Source organism: Pholis gunnellus (genome assembly GCF_910591455.1).
Source record: "Pholis gunnellus genome assembly, chromosome: 2".
Taxonomy (NCBI): Eukaryota; Metazoa; Chordata; class Actinopteri; order Perciformes; family Pholidae; genus Pholis; species Pholis gunnellus.
Genome location: NC_136536.1, coordinates 4662902 through 4679187, shown reverse-complemented (window position 1 = coordinate 4679187; position 16286 = coordinate 4662902). Strand labels below are relative to the sequence as shown.

At 42.7% G+C, this 16286-nt stretch overlaps 3 protein-coding genes and 1 long non-coding RNA gene across 8 annotated transcripts in view; 2 read left to right on the top strand and 2 right to left on the bottom strand.

Annotated features, from left to right (window-relative positions):
• The first annotated feature begins 799 nt into the window (after positions 1 to 799).
• On the top strand, positions 800 to 5680 carry LOC306709329 (haloacid dehalogenase-like hydrolase domain-containing 5). The gene is made up of 8 exons (XM_079177412.1): positions 800 to 968; positions 1788 to 1991; positions 2145 to 2257; positions 2353 to 2446; positions 2559 to 2592; positions 2694 to 2868; positions 3005 to 3193; positions 3984 to 5680. Exons 1-8 carry the CDS (start codon positions 849 to 851, stop codon positions 4378 to 4380), a joined length of 1326 nt encoding a protein of 441 aa, XP_079033538.1. The 5' UTR covers positions 800 to 848; the 3' UTR covers positions 4381 to 5680.
• Positions 5681 to 7429: 1749 nt separating this feature from the next.
• gp9 (glycoprotein IX platelet) lies at positions 7430 to 8733 on the bottom strand. Its single transcript, XM_079174801.1, has 2 exons — positions 8572 to 8733; positions 7430 to 8256 (listed from the first exon to the last, which is right to left on the bottom strand). The coding sequence occupies exon 2, from the start codon at positions 8253 to 8255 to the stop codon at positions 7524 to 7526; it is 732 nt and encodes a 243-aa protein (XP_079030927.1). The 5' UTR covers position 8256; positions 8572 to 8733; the 3' UTR covers positions 7430 to 7523.
• Positions 8734 to 9116: 383 nt separating this feature from the next.
• LOC306712800 lies at positions 9117 to 10729 on the top strand. The gene is made up of 2 exons (XR_013767565.1): positions 9117 to 9226; positions 10109 to 10729. It is a non-coding gene; the product is annotated as an uncharacterized lncRNA (long non-coding RNA).
• A 2081-nt stretch (positions 10730 to 12810) lies between these two features.
• LOC306710545 (IQ motif and SEC7 domain-containing protein 1-like) overlaps positions 12811 to 16286 on the bottom strand; it is a gene marked incomplete at its 5' end in the record, with an annotated part of 83945 nt that continues 80469 nt past the window's right edge. For 4 of the 5 annotated variants that reach the window (XM_079179168.1, XM_079179166.1, XM_079179165.1 and 1 more), the window contains 2 exons: positions 12811 to 13550; positions 14924 to 14973. In XM_079179168.1, coding sequence (XP_079035294.1) covers positions 13017 to 13550; positions 14924 to 14973 — 584 coding nt within the window. In that variant the 3' untranslated portion in view covers positions 12811 to 13016. The remainder of the gene's footprint in view (positions 13551 to 14923; positions 14974 to 16286) is intronic. The other variant, XM_079179167.1, reaches the window with a different exon arrangement.

Genomic DNA, 16286 nt, shown 5'->3' with positions numbered 1-16286 from the left:
CGCAAGTCTCACATAGCGCTCACTCAACTCAAACTAATGTCTTAATAAACCATAAATGCACCATGAGCTGCTGTATAAAGACACACTGCACAGTGGCAATACATATGCAGTATAGTATTTCAACATTTGTCCTGAGCTATGTGCAGCTGTTACATTTGTGCAACCACTCTTCTACTGTTGCAGAACTAGCTTTCATTTGCTCAGCCTGTTTGGTGAGAGGAAAGGTGATTGTGGTATTTTTAAAGGGCGGGGTCAGATTTCCCTGTCAAATTCCTTCTGGTTCTCTGCAGCATTTTTCCCTTTTTTTTTTGCCACACTGAGTCTCACGAGTGTAGACAGCTGCACGTGGCATCGTGCATGAGGTACGGTATCCTCAACGTAAGTGCGCGGAGCAAAATGGAGAATTAAATCGTATCCATGTTGTCCCTCGCACCGCAGATATACGTCCAGTACGAAATGCGTGTATTCATGAACCTCGGGCGATCAGAAACCATGTAGTGGTGATCAGCGGGCTCGTGCGTCTCTGCAGCACTCTCCCGCTGGTTCATCGGGGTGCTCGTGCGTGGAAGAAAAACCGAAAGCTCCACCTCGGAGTCTAAAATGGCAGCGGGGGTTGCACTGCAGATGTAGCTCTGCATCTCCTTCCGGCAGAGATGCAGCAAAAGACCCGCCTACTCCTCTCGTGTCGTCATCGGTTTCTCACCCAGTCAAATTAACCCCCCCCCCCTCCTAAAAAAACAAGCGGATCAGTAACTGCCACCACGGCCGGACCGAGCCGGCTCTCGCTTCATGCCGGGTCGTGTTGATTTGTATTATTTTTTTATAAAAACCGGTGCTAAACAAAGGAGATGACGGGACTCCTGCCGTTTTACCGGGGCCTGTGCACCCTGAGTAACCGTCAAGCCAGACGAAAAGCTGGGATTGTCGGTTCTCGGTGCGGGTTTTGCGGAACTCAGTCAAGCAGCAAGGTACGGTTCGAGCTGTTGCTGCGCTTCGAGCTCAGGCACAAACAATGCGTTGTTGACGAGGCGATACTTTGTGGCTGCTGCTTGATTTTTTATTTTATTTTTGTTAATGTGTAACAGAGAGACGTTGCATACAATATTGCATACAACGTTGCATGCAACTTTCTCAGTTGTGGACGCGCTGGCAGAGATGAAAACAACAGGGGGCTCTGACATCAGGGACCAGAGCAGATGTAGCGTTCTGTGATTCAAACAATCGCGGATACATTGTGTTCCCAGTTTGTTTTTTGGGTTTTTTTCAGCCCCAGTAACCGCAAACACACTGAGAAAAATAACATTTTGCATATCTGCTTGGATGTGTTTCCGATTATTTGTAATATACTAAGAATGTAACCAAATACCCATATATTTATATATATATATTTACTGCTGTGTCATCATAGGATTCTCTGTGGCTGACCTGCATGTTGCCAAAATAATAAAGGGCCCATATTATGTCACTAAGATGTTATTAGAAATACACTGTGGCGTGTGGGAACAATATTCTGTCATTTTATTTAATTTTCTGTAGAAATGAAGCCTTTGGTTTTGTTGTTCGTTACAAATTCTCAGGTTTTCTCATATTTCATTATCAGCCACATTAAAGTATTTGACAGATTTCATGAATCACAATTTCCTCCCTAAATGTATTCATATTGATCAGGCATCAGTGACCCTCCTTAATCCACGTTGTGGTGCTTGTTTTTCTACAAAATAATCCGAAACCTTTACTCCAGTTTGGCTGATTAAGCCGTTGTTTTTTTTTTATCCTTCCCTTCTAAGGCGCAGCCAAACTTTGGGCTGTTGTTCGACATTGATGGCGTGCTCGTCCGGGGAAAGCAGCCAATCCCTGCTGCAAAGAAGGCGTTTGAGAAGCTGGTCGACTCTCAGGGACAATTTGTGGTGCCGATTGTTTTTGTCACAAATGCAGGGAATTGCCTCCGACAAACAAAAGCGGACCAACTCGCTCACATCCTTGGAGTACCTGTGAGTTATTACACAGTTTTGCAGAAACTGCTGTAGAGGCTTCATGACTGTTTTATGTCACTATGACATTATACTTTATTTTTTTTGTTGATTAATCTCGTGTCCCCTGTCATCTCTGCTATTAACCTCTTCTAACACTTAACCTATTTCCAGATTACACAAGATCAGGTCATCCTGTCCCACAGTCCCCTGAGGATGTTTAAGAAGTTCCATGACAAGTGTGTGCTGGTGTCAGGACAGGGACCCGTCCTGGAAATTGCTAAAAAGTATCCTGGAATGTTGCATTGTTGTTTTTTCTGTCATCAACTCAAATGAAGTTCGCACAATACTCTGAATTTGTCCTTAACACCCTCGTCTTCAGCGTGGGCTTTAATAACGTTGTCAGTGTTGATATGCTGAGGGAGTCGTTCCCGCTGCTGGACATGGTGGATCACAACAGGAGACCCAAACTGCCGGTGAGATATTGAAATGTGTCGCAGAATGTTGGATGTCAGTAATATAGAAACGTCACACTGTTCTTTAGTCATATCCAGCGGCACATGTTTAGTTTCTCTTCTTTCATTGCAGTCCAATCCTGTTGGCAACCTTCCTAAGGTTGAAGGTGAGAACGTGAACCTCTTATCTGCTCACTGGCATCGGTTTTGTTTCAGACGAATAGACGAACAGATATTTGACGTCGATCTTTTTCCATTTCACACGCAGCCGTGGTCCTGTTCGGGGAGCCGATTCGATGGGAGACCCACCTGCAGCTGATCGTCGACATTTTGTTGACCAACGGGAACCTCAGCAGTGTTCACCAAACCCAGAAGAGGCCTCACCTCCCCCTGCTGGCCTGCAACATGGACCTCATGTGGATGGCCGAGGCACACTCTCCACGGTAACCACGGCCGTCGCAGAGAAATTTAAAAAGAAGGATTTCATTTATTAACGTCAGCGACTAAAGCACAGTGTTTGCACAGTGTTTGATGCTATACATTTTTCCCCTTTGTCTTCCGTGATCCCATGCGGTTCAGGTTTGGCCATGGGACATTTCTCGTGTGCCTAGAGAACATCTATAAGAAGATAACCGGTAAAGACCTGAAGTATGAGGCGCTCATGGGGAAACCCAGTGAGCTGACCTACCATTTTGCAGAGTACCTCATCAGAAGCCAGGCCATGCAGAGGAAGTGGAAACTTCCCGTCACTTCCCTTTATGCTATAGGGTAAGACGCCGGGTTTTTTCCCCACTGTATTTTAAATGTAGTTGACAGCAAATAATATGTACATGGAAATAATGAGACCCACATGATCAGAATCCACTTGTGACAGAGTCTGATGTAATGAAAAGAGGTACTGAATACTAAAACTGCGGTGACCTTGGCTGACTTTTATTAACCACTTCTTGGAAAGTGCGTGTGTTGACATTTTAACTTGTTTGCAAACAGAAAATGCTGAGGTGTTGCTCAATTATCTGGTGAGAAAAGTCATACGAAAATAAAGAACTCCTCTCTTTCAACTGCCCGCGAGCGTGCTTTAGTGAACATATCACACCTTCCTCTCAGAACTTGCAAGATTCACTTCAGCTTTTTTCTCTCTCGATTGTTGCTGTTGTGTTTTTTCTGACTTGGAATGTCTGACAAAAACCCACCAACCCCCCCAACCTCAAAATCCAAGATGGCTGCATGAACTGTAAAAAAAAACCTAGGCTAACCTGGCCGGAGCAACCCTCAATAAGTTTTCCGAATTGTTGTACTGGAACACAGTCAACTCGGGTGTGACCTCAATCCCAGCTCCTAATTCCGATTTCCGAGGCAAAGTGAATGCAGCATGTGTTATTCAGGTGTTCTGGTGAGAGTGAGCCAGCATGCATGATACCAGGATCCTGACATCAATGCAGCTAAATGGAATTCAGCCATCATTCATTCATTATTTACAGCTGTGCTTGTCCTCTATTGCTCTTCATGCTACTGCCCAGAACACTGAGTAATCTCTTCCCGTTCTGCACTCTTTAAGGGACAACCTCATGACTGACATCTACGGCGCCAATCTATACAACCGCTACCTGGAGGAGAGAGTTGCAAGAAAGAACCCCAAAGCCGTTGCTAAGATGGTCTCCGCCACGGGGTCCGCCACTGCAGTGCCCCAGGAGGAGGAGAGCGACAATCTGTGGGAGAGTGAGCTAGCGCTGCCCTCTGCCACGTCCTGCAAGTCTGTCCTGGTCTGCACAGGGGTCTACAACCCCAACGTAGAGGTGCCGTCCGACGCCAGTCACAGCATCAAAGAGACCGTGTTCCACGGGCACCGGGACTTCCGATTTGACCCCGGGCTGGTGGAGCCGGACCACATTGTGCAGGATGTGGCAGAAGCTGTTGAGCGCATCTTTGAGCAGGAGAAGTTCGTGGCTCAGTAGAGTTGAGCCAACAGGGTTTTGCGCGACCGTGGAGGTCCTGGTAGAGAGGGGGAGGTGGAGCATTAAACTGGGTGTGCCACTTAATGCGTAAACCTGTAGGAGCCGAACACTGTGGACCTTGTTTTACCAGCCGACAGGGCGTTGACAAATAGTGGGTCAGCTTCTAAACTTTCAACATTGAGAAAAAAACGTTAGAGAAAATGAATCGTGTAACTGTTACTCTCAACCGCTCTTTTCTATTGTTTTTGTGATAGTCTTTAATTACCTGTTTTCATGAAGGAAACATTTAAGGAACTGCCTTATTTGACCCAACTAAGTATTTTTTTAGATGATAGTAATCTTTTAGATAATTGCAAATCCTAAAACCATCCTATATTTATTACAAGAATTTACCAGTGTTTTTAAGAAGCCTATTCAGATAATGAGGGTTGCCCCTTATTCTCAAGGTGACTTTTTATTGTTGCATTTTTAGTCATTTGTTAACCCATTTTTCCTGGAAAATCTATGCATGACTATGAGCGTATTCCTTGTACTGTAAAGACAACAGTTTGATGTGCGGTCCTATTGTCCTCTAATAGTACTATCCGTCTGCATTTCGTCTAGCTGTGAGAGCCATGAGTATTTGCACAGATCAGAGACTTTGTTAAATGTTACCATATCTTGCTGTCATAACTTGTTTATTATAATGTAGAAATTCATTTTTATGCTTTCAAATTTTAATTCCAGACATAAAAGCTATCTAGACGTTACAAGAACAATGCAATGTCAAACTGTTATCGCTCCATATATTTGATCACTTGTGGTATTTTTCTCGTTGTAAATAACTGAACGTCAGAAAATATAAGGAATAATTACACATGTTCTGCCAACTTTTTGTTTTGTTATGAAAAATGATCCACCACTTATCAGAGATGGCCATGGTATTGATCACTCTAATAGACTTCTCTGTTAGTGGACATAATGACGTATTTTTGATGGCAGAGTGTAGGCAGAGGCACAATAATAGAGTGCTGCAGTAAAGTGTCCTAAAACCGGGAAATGAGTTGGCATTTTTGCACTTCCTGTTCCCTCGTCTTGAAGTCAATGTTTTCTTTTTAATGGGTTTTTGGTTTGATGCCTGAAACAAGCTTAAGATATTTCGACATTCTGTTCTATGATGTAAAATAAGTCAGTAAATACGAAATGAATCATGAATTCTGAATCTTTTACACATCTTAAAAAAGGCGGTTGCCAACAAGTGGCGAAATGAGACTACAAGCATCATGATACCGACTAGTCCGGCCTTACAACCTTGTTGTGTACACTGTTATGGTTTCATTGCTAAAACTGTGGAAACAATTGTAGAATTTAAAATAAAACTTGCATATCAGAACATGCAGAAATCCTCAAAAGGCCTTCAGTTTTTCAGATACCACTACCAGAGGCTGAACAAAACACGACCATGTTTTATCATAATTTTGATGATGATGAACAGCACAGAGCTACGTGATACTAGAATGAGGTGAATGTCATGTTATTCCGTGGCGTGTGACCTCGGATCATGGGATACATTTTTCCATCAGTAAGCTTCAGCTAACGGCCAACAACAACTTTCATAATGGATACATGGATAGCTAATCAGACATCAATTGCCTCGGAAAAAACATTTCATGACATATAAACTATATTTTTATGGCATACTAAACTATGATATTTGTTATGATATTTTTATGGCATACTATACTATGATCTTTTAATATTTTTATGGCATACTAAACTATAATATTTTTTATATTTTTATGGCACACTATACTACGACACCTGAGCGGACACCATCCCTTTACTTTTAGCACACGTCTGCAGTACCCACTGTCTACGACAGTAACCCAACAACTGCACAGCTCCAGTTATACTGCGCATGTGCCATGCCGATACCGTGTACCGTGGGCTATAGTTTCAATAAAGACATATGGAGACATATGGAGCCGGCAATTGCATCTCTTTGGTCAAACCGGTCAAAATTGAAGCGCACCCACATACTGACATTCACGGTGAACGCATTAAAATCATGATTTAAACATCTCAGATCGGGAGCTAGCATAGAGCGGAGCTAGCAAGACTTGGCGGAAATGGCTGAAGAATACGCGTATGACCACGTCCGGTTTTCAAAATAAGGTTTTAACAAATACAAAAACATGCACATATGGAAATAAGATGCAATGGTTTATAGTCACAAGACACGTTACCTGTGTCCCTTATCATTTAAAGTGACACTGACTGATTCATTTAGGTTGAGGACATCTGTGACTACACAAACATTGTTGCTGTTAAATTAAGAGATTTTACGAAGTAAAAGTCCCACATTTTACCCTAACAAAAAACTGATTTCTGACTATTTGAGGTGTTATAAAAATACATTTCACTACAATTCCACACAATGGTAGTAATGTCATCATATTGCCAACTGTGGATATCAGTAATGACATTTTTACTTGTGATTTGGATAGTCAAAATAACATTATGGATATCTGGTATGGTTTTTAATCTTTGCTATCTATAGTTAAAGTTATAACTAGTAGCAATTGGACTGTAGAGATCTGAAATGGTAGTTTTTCCAAGTAAGAATTACACTGCAGATATCCAACATTTTCATTCGAGATATAAAAAATATATCTAAAATGACCATTTTTAATAGGAAAAATGTCATTCTGGATATTTGAAATTTTTGACTAGGAACTATTAAATGACAGTTATCTGCAATATATCCAGTCCAGCTATTAAATGTTTAAACAGCCACTTATGCTTTTTGAGGATTTCAAAATGTCTTAAATTTAAATTTATTCGTGAGAGTCCTGTAGGACTGACAGATTGTGAGACAAATATATAGCATAAACGGACTGATGAGTATCTAGACATTATCAAAACAATTAGAAGACAAAATAGCCTCTTCAATTTTCTAATGTTAGTGAATATGTATGTTCTGCCTAAATTATTACAACTTCACAGATTAACATTAGGTTGCATTGTAAGAAACCCAGAAGAAGTCTCAGGAGACATGACTTTAGCAGTTTAGCATTAAAAACAACTTTATTACAAAAAACATTGCTGCCCTGAACTATATTTTCCACTTGTAGTGTTATTGTAATTCCACTGCAGTATTTCGCTTAGGTAGCCTTTATCTTTATATTGTGCTTCTTGTCCAGTACTTGTGGCAGTAACTCCATGTTGATAACTGGCTTTACTAAGTCCTCTGTACAAGTGAGAAACTCCACGTTGACCCCTGACTGTGCGGTGTGCATCCTCCTCCTGTGTTTGGGTTTCAGTGAGCGCAGAGAGTCGGCCTCGAATCCCGAATGTCTCTCGTATATGTACAGAGTGACGGTAGACGTTTTGGCTAGTCTCAAGCTCCACAGAAGCAGAACAATGAGGCAGCATAGCATCACTCCCATCACAGTGTTATAAGCCCCATTAGTGCAGCCCGACATGGCACAGGCGGAAAAGTAGTCCTCATCGAGGTCAGCGATGGCTCTCTGGGCCACAGAGCTTGGACTGGCACAGGTGGGCTCCGTGGAGACAACAGCCCTGTTCTTCAGCAACCAGTTCCGCAGGTATTGGATCCTGCAGTCACAGTGAAAAGGATTCCCAGATAGTGAGACCTTTTTCAGACCAACCAGTCTGTCAAAGAGGCCTGGAGACACAGAGGTGAGCCGGTTGTCCTGCACATGGAGCTCTGTGGTGTCTGACGGCAGATGAGGCAGGTCCACCAGGTTTAAAGAGCTGCAATTGACCTGCAGACCAGCAGGCATGAGGGCTGAACATAGGCAGGGTTGACCAGTACTGTGTGTGCTTAATGTGGCCCAGACAAGGAAGACAGCTAAGCTCAGACCGCAGAGCATCCTGCAGGATGAGGAAAAGGTTATTCCCTTTCTGCACTGTAATTTCCTGTTTGCATAATAACCTGGAATAGGGGTGTGCTTACAGCACTCAGCAAGTTCTTATATTGGATATTTCTAAAAGCAGACAGTGTCTATAAATGTGTGTTAGAACAAGATTAACATTAAGCGACAAACAAAAACTGTCCATGTCTAGAATCTTGATTTAACGGTTTTATGCCAAATACATCTATGAGCTGATAGATATTTCATATCCCTGTGGATCCTTAAGCTGTAATAAATATCGCCAAATGTAAAAAAACAAACAAAGAATACAAACCTTTTAGAGTCAAACCAACTTGGAAGTTACTTCTTGTGGCGCCAGTCATCCTTAACATTTAGTTATATGTTCACTGTCCTTTTGAGATTAAGAGTATTCCAACATTCTGCTTAACTCAGGGTATCCCCATTTTGTAACCAATGTGTTATTAAACGGAATAACCACGCACCCAATGCAGAGCATTGCAGTGTGAGCAACGCACCAACAGCACTACACTGGTATGGCGCATTTGACATGAAGGAAATCCATCTGCTTAGAGGAGATAAGAGTTTATCTATTAAAAAAAAAAGAGGCGCAGGCTATCTGAAGCTCTCCCACACAACGTTCACGACAGACATCTACTGCAGTGCTGAGGGCATAGGGCGCACTTCACTGCAACACACATAGCTAGGAGCATGTACAGATTTATGTGAATTTAAAGGTACACTTTGAAAGCCAAATACTGAATGAGCTTAAGGCTGAAGAGAAAGCTGAATATTTGTTTGGCTATTTTTGCCTTTATTAGAACAGACTGTAAAGGGGGGAGAGAGAGAGAGAGAGAGAGAGAGAGACACACACAGGGGACGACTTGTAGCAAAAGGCCACAAGACAGATGTGAACTCGGGCTGCTGCAGTAAGGACTCAGCCCCGACACATGGGGTGCACACTCTACCAGGTGAGCCTCAAGCAAATGTTTCTTAATGGAAAGTCTGAGCTGCAAAGCAGAATGGACATATAACCAATAAAATCTACAATCCAAGAAAAACATGTCGCACTCCCACAGCTTCAGAGAAGTGCTTTAAATCTAAAGGTATCCGAGGTAAGAGTGTAAATCATTTCCACTGGCTGATCCTATGAGGAAGTGTGCAGCAGGTACACTTTTCACCCATAGATGGTGTAATGGCAAAGATTTTCCTCTTCATTTTATAGCACTTCAATGCATGCCCTCTGGTGGAAATGCTGCAACACTAAGTAATGGAAAGTAACGCTGGAGCTTGGAAGTGGAAGATATGGGAGCCTGAAGATAAGGCTCTAATGTAAAATGCATTATACCAAAAGGAGGAAACAAAAAAAACATTTCATTTCCCTTTGATTCAGACTGACAGCTGACTCAGTGCTCGATGAGATAAGTTTAAAAAAAAAAACTTTATATACACTGGAGAGCAAAGACAACACATGCGTACCATAAGTCATATATTCGTTTATTTTGCGTTCTCAACATTGTCACAGTTGGAAGTTTAACAATAACTGGGGTCTTACTGACTCACTACTCACTGTACAAACAGAATGCACATATAAATGAGGCCATTCTTGTCTTTTCCTCTAAAATGTGTCTCACTCCAGACTGAACAGCTTGCAGCAGCATGTGTATAGGTTTGTCTGTCTGTTTGTGTGTGTATATATGTGTGTGAGTGTGTGTATGTATATACGTGTGTGTGTGTGTGTGTGTGTGTGTGTGAGAGAGTGTGTGTTTGTGAGGTGGGGGTTGCATGTATGAAAAAAGAGCTGGATGTAAATGGCAGCGAACTTTCTAACAGTCTGTTTTTGATTCCTACAGCAGATATCAGTTCATGACAGCTGGAGGCAGAGACAATCGATATGTTCATATATCACCCCTCTAATCCGTCTGTGAGGTGATGTATATACATCATGATCTTAACTGCAGATATCAGAATAGAGTACTGATCATATACACAATATGTACAGCTGCTTTAACCCATTGGTCTCTCTCTTGGTCCCTTTAGGGCTTCATAAAGATAAACCCTCCTTCCAAGCAGTTCATCTGTTTGCACACCAAACATCCCATATTTACATGATGAAAGCCCTCAGCAACAGAAGTGCAATGTTCTTTATATTTGTAATTTACACAATGGCTTTGTTGATGAAATGCATGCCGAACTTCAATAACTACCAGCCTAACATAGGGCAACAACAGGAAATTCAAAATGAATCAAAACCAAAATTGATAGGCTGATCTTCTTTCCCCATCAGCTCACAGTGAATAGGACACATGATGATCCATGCAGTGCATTGTTGGGGTACTTCCTCACAAAGAATGACTGTAGACATTTGAAGCACTACAAAACACACCAAAACAAACAGATTTCTGGGTTTTACATCACCCCAAGATTTCAGAATTATAGCAAAAAAAAAAAAAAAAAATGAAATCAATGGAAAGACACATTCAACTGATCATTAATATCCCATATGTGATATGTCCGTCATCTGTTCTTTCCTCGTTAATTCCCATGAGGAGAAATGTGTGAGAATAAGCCTGACTTATGGCAATGGTTTTCTTTGTGAATGTTAAAATACATTTACAACCTGAATATTGGGACAAACAGTTTACTGTCACTAATTTACACACTAGAATAGACTCTTATTTGTAGAATGTAGAAAGTTATTCTTTACATATATACCCAGTTCCTTTGTTCAGTTTGCATTTTGTATATTATAACTGCAATTCCTGAAAAAAATGAAAGTGTTCTTTCATATGTGCTTATCCAGCAAAATATTTTTGTTCAGTCCAAAGAGAAGCATTTTCCTTTTATTAAAATATATACACACATTCCTCTTTCCACTGTGAACTGTGTAAGTAAGTATTTATATATTCTTAAATGAAAAAGGATGTTTTTTTTTTCACCTGAATCTCATCCTGGACAACAAGATAACAGACTCCCACTCATAGCACAAGTCTGCATTTTTCTGAACATGATTGCACTTAAACTTGCTATGGTAACACTGATTTGTTATACAATGTGCAGAGGATAGCCTCACATTAATAACATTACATGCAAAAAATCACTTACTAGACATTCCACTGAACTCCAAGTCTGTGCCTCTCATAAGACCACGAGGACAGCCACACATTAATTTACCAAGAAAGACTTTGACAGGGGGTCAAAAACAAAAATAAATAAATAATGACGCAACATGAAAAAAAAAATGAAAAAAAAAAGAAAACGCACAAATTGGAGGGACACTTTGCTTGTTGTTAATGTACAAAATCAGTACAAAGATATTGCACATATGATAGAAAAAAGATGAAAAAAATACTTCACTATGTAAGAACTGATTTTATTCACTCACCTTGTTGGCGAATAAAGAAAATATACTAAAGAAGGCAAAAGAAGATTTCGAAAGTGTTTCTGTTTTTGATTTTAAGAGTCAAGAGAGCAGCTGTCGCATAGTTTCAAGGCAACAGGCTGAACGTGTTCAACGCGTTTCTGTGGGTCCATTTGTAACATTTGAGCTGAGCCTCCAAGTGTATTCAAAATGTCTTTTCACCGTTAATCTTCATTACTTTTTTTTTTCAGTTTAAAGCAGCCACAGTATGAGAGGTAAACCGAGATTAAAACAACCAACCGGCCCAGTTTATCATTTGCGAGAGTCGACAGGAAAAAGTCTGCTTTGAGGCTTCAGCTGCGGCGGCACAGCCTGTTGAGGCCCATATGCGACAGCTGCCATCCAGAGGCTCCTTCTGATCCATTTGAAAGGCAAATGTTCCAGAATAGATTATAGGCCGGACTGAATGGGAGTTCACTCCTTTCAGGTCTACATCCTGTTACCACAGAGTCAGTATAATACTGATAAAATTCATTTTTGCTGATAATAATAATTGTAAGTATAATCTTACAAATTACTTTACGCACAATATACTGTACATGAAGTCTTGACTAAATAGATTATGCATTAATAATTGGCACATTTATTTATGAGAGCTAGGAGACAACACATATAGCTGTCATCTACAGTAAATACAGCACTAGAACTACAATGACTGAGACGGTCAACTCAGCTGTTCAACTGTCCTTTGATTTAAATGATTAATGTCTAGGTTCTTCACTACATATGAGCTCTACGGGAGGCAACGACAAAATTGCATTCATATGATGGAAGGATCTGGAAACCAAAGAGTTGAAAGTGGACTGGCTGCGCACAAGGAGCGACGCCGTCATTGTGGCAGAGAAAACCGTCGGCCATGTTCTCGTCTCAGGGCGCCTCTCCTCCTGATTATGTGAAGGTAAGACAGGCTATTGTAGGAATGAAGCAGTTGGGAGCGGCTCGGCGAGAGAACACATTTTCTCTGAAGCCGACGCGGCCAAGCGATGTGTGTGTGAGTGTGTGTGTGTGTGTGTGTGTGTGTGGAAAACATAGAGCGTCTTCCTGTACAGAACCCCCCCCCTCCCCTCCCCATCCCTCACAAAAAGCCCTGATGGGGCCAGGCCCATGATCAGGTAAACTAGTAAAGGCCCCTGGTGGAACTACTGAGTCCGATTTCCATCCTGCATATTGGTTGGACCTGGAGGTGAATAAGGTGACTGCGTTGTGATTGGTTCCCATCACAGCAGCAGTAAAACACAGTGGACAGGCCATAGAGCTATGCTGTCAGTCCCTTTGGTGTAAGCAACTGTCCCTCCGTCTTTAAGTCCCCCTCCTCGCTTCTCCTCTCTGTGTTCCGAGCATCACACTACGGTGCTGATGCCACTGTGTTTAGGTTTGGGTCCGCCAGGTGCCGAACCCGCTTGCTGACTGTGGTGTTGTGGAGCATGCTGGGAGTGTGAGGCGTGATGGGAATGCTGGCTGTAATGGCTGTGCTGCGAATGGGTTTGTTGGTGGCCGTGGGAGCCGTAGCCCGGGTGCTGGTGGTGCTGCGTGTGGGGAGGGGGGTGGTAGTGGTGGTGGTGGTGGTACGGCGGCGGATTCTGTGGGACTTGGCAGTACTGGGAATGGTGACCGTGGAGTTGCACTGTATGCGCTACCTGTGCTGTGTGGTGCAGGTTGGTCGGGTGGGGCTTGTGGGATATGAGAGTGGGTTGGATAGTGGGAGGGAAAGGGGCGTGGCTCTGGGATGACGGTTTGCCTCGCTTGCTGCCGAAGATCGACCCAAGGATGGAGGTCGATGCTGAGTTAGGGATGGAGGGATGGCCGCGCGGGGGTGCGCCCTCACGTGGCGTGGTGGCTCTCCGGCGTGTGTGTGGACTGCTAATGATGGACCCCTGCAGGCAAGAAAAGAAAAAAAAAAAAAAAAAAAAAAAAAAGGTAACAGCAACTTCGTCAGACACTGTGCTAACGCTACTGCACAACACTGACTAAACCACAGCTACAAGGCACCAGCGGGATGAATTCACAGTTTTCTTATTTCAGATAAACAAGTAGCAAAATGTTATAGGGCATGCAAATGAGAAACTAAAAATGTTTTCAATGGTAGGCAGCAGCAACACGAGTATCTCAGCGTCAAGATGAAGGGAGCCTATTTTCAAAAGGAGCTCTGCTGTAAAGGAGCTAACCGGCTTGAAACAGTAAATCTGTAACAAGATTAATTACATAAATACCATTAGGAGCATAAATAACATTGACAGGGGAAGAAAAACATTTCATCTTCATTGCAGTCGGTGTGCCAAACCCTCTAAGAGTCACACATGCAACTTGTTATAATAGTTTCCACATGCAGAGGATGTGACAGGCAAAAAACTCAGCATCCACACATTAGCATTCAACTAGAAGTCAGAAGGCAGGAGGAACTAAGCTCTTGTGTGCGGACTTCGCAACAGGCCTGGTCACTTTTCCTCCCTTTTCTGGATCCAACACTGCTTCACTATACAAGGTATGAAAAAAAAAAAGAAGCTTTTCCTTTGGCACATGCTTCATCTAAGACTGGAGAAAGACCACGTGACGTCTTTGAAAGCAGAAATGAAATTTTCAGGGTCCCAGACTTCAACCCAACACATGGACTCATGGACACATGGAATGAGGGAGAGGTGAATGAATGAAATCCACGTCTTTAGAAGTCTCTGTGAAGTCTCTGTGAAGCCCATCAGTAGACCTCGGTCTATGAAGGCTACGTTTCTCCCTGAACTTTACAGCATTTAAGAGAAGTTGGGGATAAGGGGGAAAAGAGAGACCCGCACAGGGAGAGGGGCTGCGGGGGAGGGGGAGGGGGATGTTCAGCTTCCTAGTGTCTCACAGACCTACCACCCTGCCACAGAGAAGAAGAACCAAATGAAAACCGCTTGGATGTGATTGAATGAAAGACAGAGACAGGCGACAAGGGGAGGGATCAGAGGAGGGATTAGTAGAGTCATGCTTGTTTGAAGATAAGGTGTATATTGGTCATATAACATGACCAAAAACAGGAGATCCCTGGCTTCCAAAACAAGGGGGGGGCACGATCAGAGGCAGGCAACCCATGCATGCACACTAACTGAGGCAAGCAGGTCATAAGGCATCCCAGGAAGAAAAATAAATGATCCAAACAAATGGACTGAGTCTATGAAGCAAAGAAGGTGTAAGACCAAAAATAAATGGTGTGTTTTCACAGTGCACATCATCACATAGAGAGTAGCTTGGATACCAGCTGCTTCCAACTTACTTCCATATTGCTGTCTAGTGATCCTGCACTGCTGCGACGCCCCCGCTTGCCTGCCCGAGACATGCAATACCACAGATTAGAGATCGACAGCACTCCTGGACCGACTACAGACGTTTAGGCCGCCCACCGGTCCCGAAGGGGGCAGTGCAGTGGATTGTGACTGTGAGTAAGGTCCAAATATGGGCGAGAGGGGGAGAGCGCGTTCAGGTCTGGGGAGGGTGGTGGGTGACAGGTGGTACTCTGGCTGACTGTATAAGTGGAGCCACATCTTCACGCAGGCTGAGAGCTAAAGCTGCATTACAATTTTAATTTAAAAACGCACTTCGAACTGCTTAAAAATGTTGAATGCATTTCTATAAATCTCAACAAATATGGACTCCGGAGGCATCAAGTGTAATAGACCCAAGGAAATGTCCGCAGTGAAGTTTTTTTAACCAAAAGATTGCAGGTCGATTTGAAAATCTTTGACGATGGGTTGATGCCGCAATAAAAAATGTCCCCAGATTTTCGACTTGCTGAAATGCGACAACTCGTTTTGTTAATGTTGCCTCGAGATGTAGGTTGTTCTAAAAAAGGGGGTCATGGTGAGGCGTGGAGCCAGTCTCAGTGACAGTCACGGTAGGAGGAGACACATCAAAAGCAATACAGTGGTTGTTGCACATGGGATGTACAGGCATATACAGGTCTGAGGGGCGAACAGAGCACTATTGCCGTTGTTAGGCACACTCAGCCAATGATACATGACCAATAATCACACATAAACAGGAAAATACCTGATGTGTATGGAAATAACACAGTAAAATACACATGAAATGGGAGTATGGCAGGAAAGGAAAAAAGAAAACACTCAACAAAAATGACCCCGCTAACACATGCCACATCCTGCATCGAAAGACACAGGAGACAGGAGGGGCTTCTGCAGACATCTTTACTGGCTGACCTATCGTTTCCCATTGAGGTAGAGATCATGAGAACAAAGCCGCGTCGTATTACCAACAGTGAGGCAGACCCCTGACTGGATTTCATTTTGTTATCAAGTTAATCACCCGATAACTTCACATAGGCTGTTATCTGTAATGAATGAAATGTCTTCCTGCTTCAGAGACAGAGCGGCTGAGCTAAACACTGATATTCATGGGTGTGAAATGACTGTCAACGCCAAGACTGGATCTAATTCTGGATCTCGTCGCCGCTTAAGAATGGTACACCATCGGCGCTGATTTGTTTGGTTCACAAATATACGTGAGAGGAAATGGCAAATGATGTTTGAATAAAACTTAAAAAGATTATCACAAAATGTCTTTGACTAAAACAAACTTAGGTGTGCAAAAAAAAGTGCGAGGTTAAAAACAAAGAGAAAAGG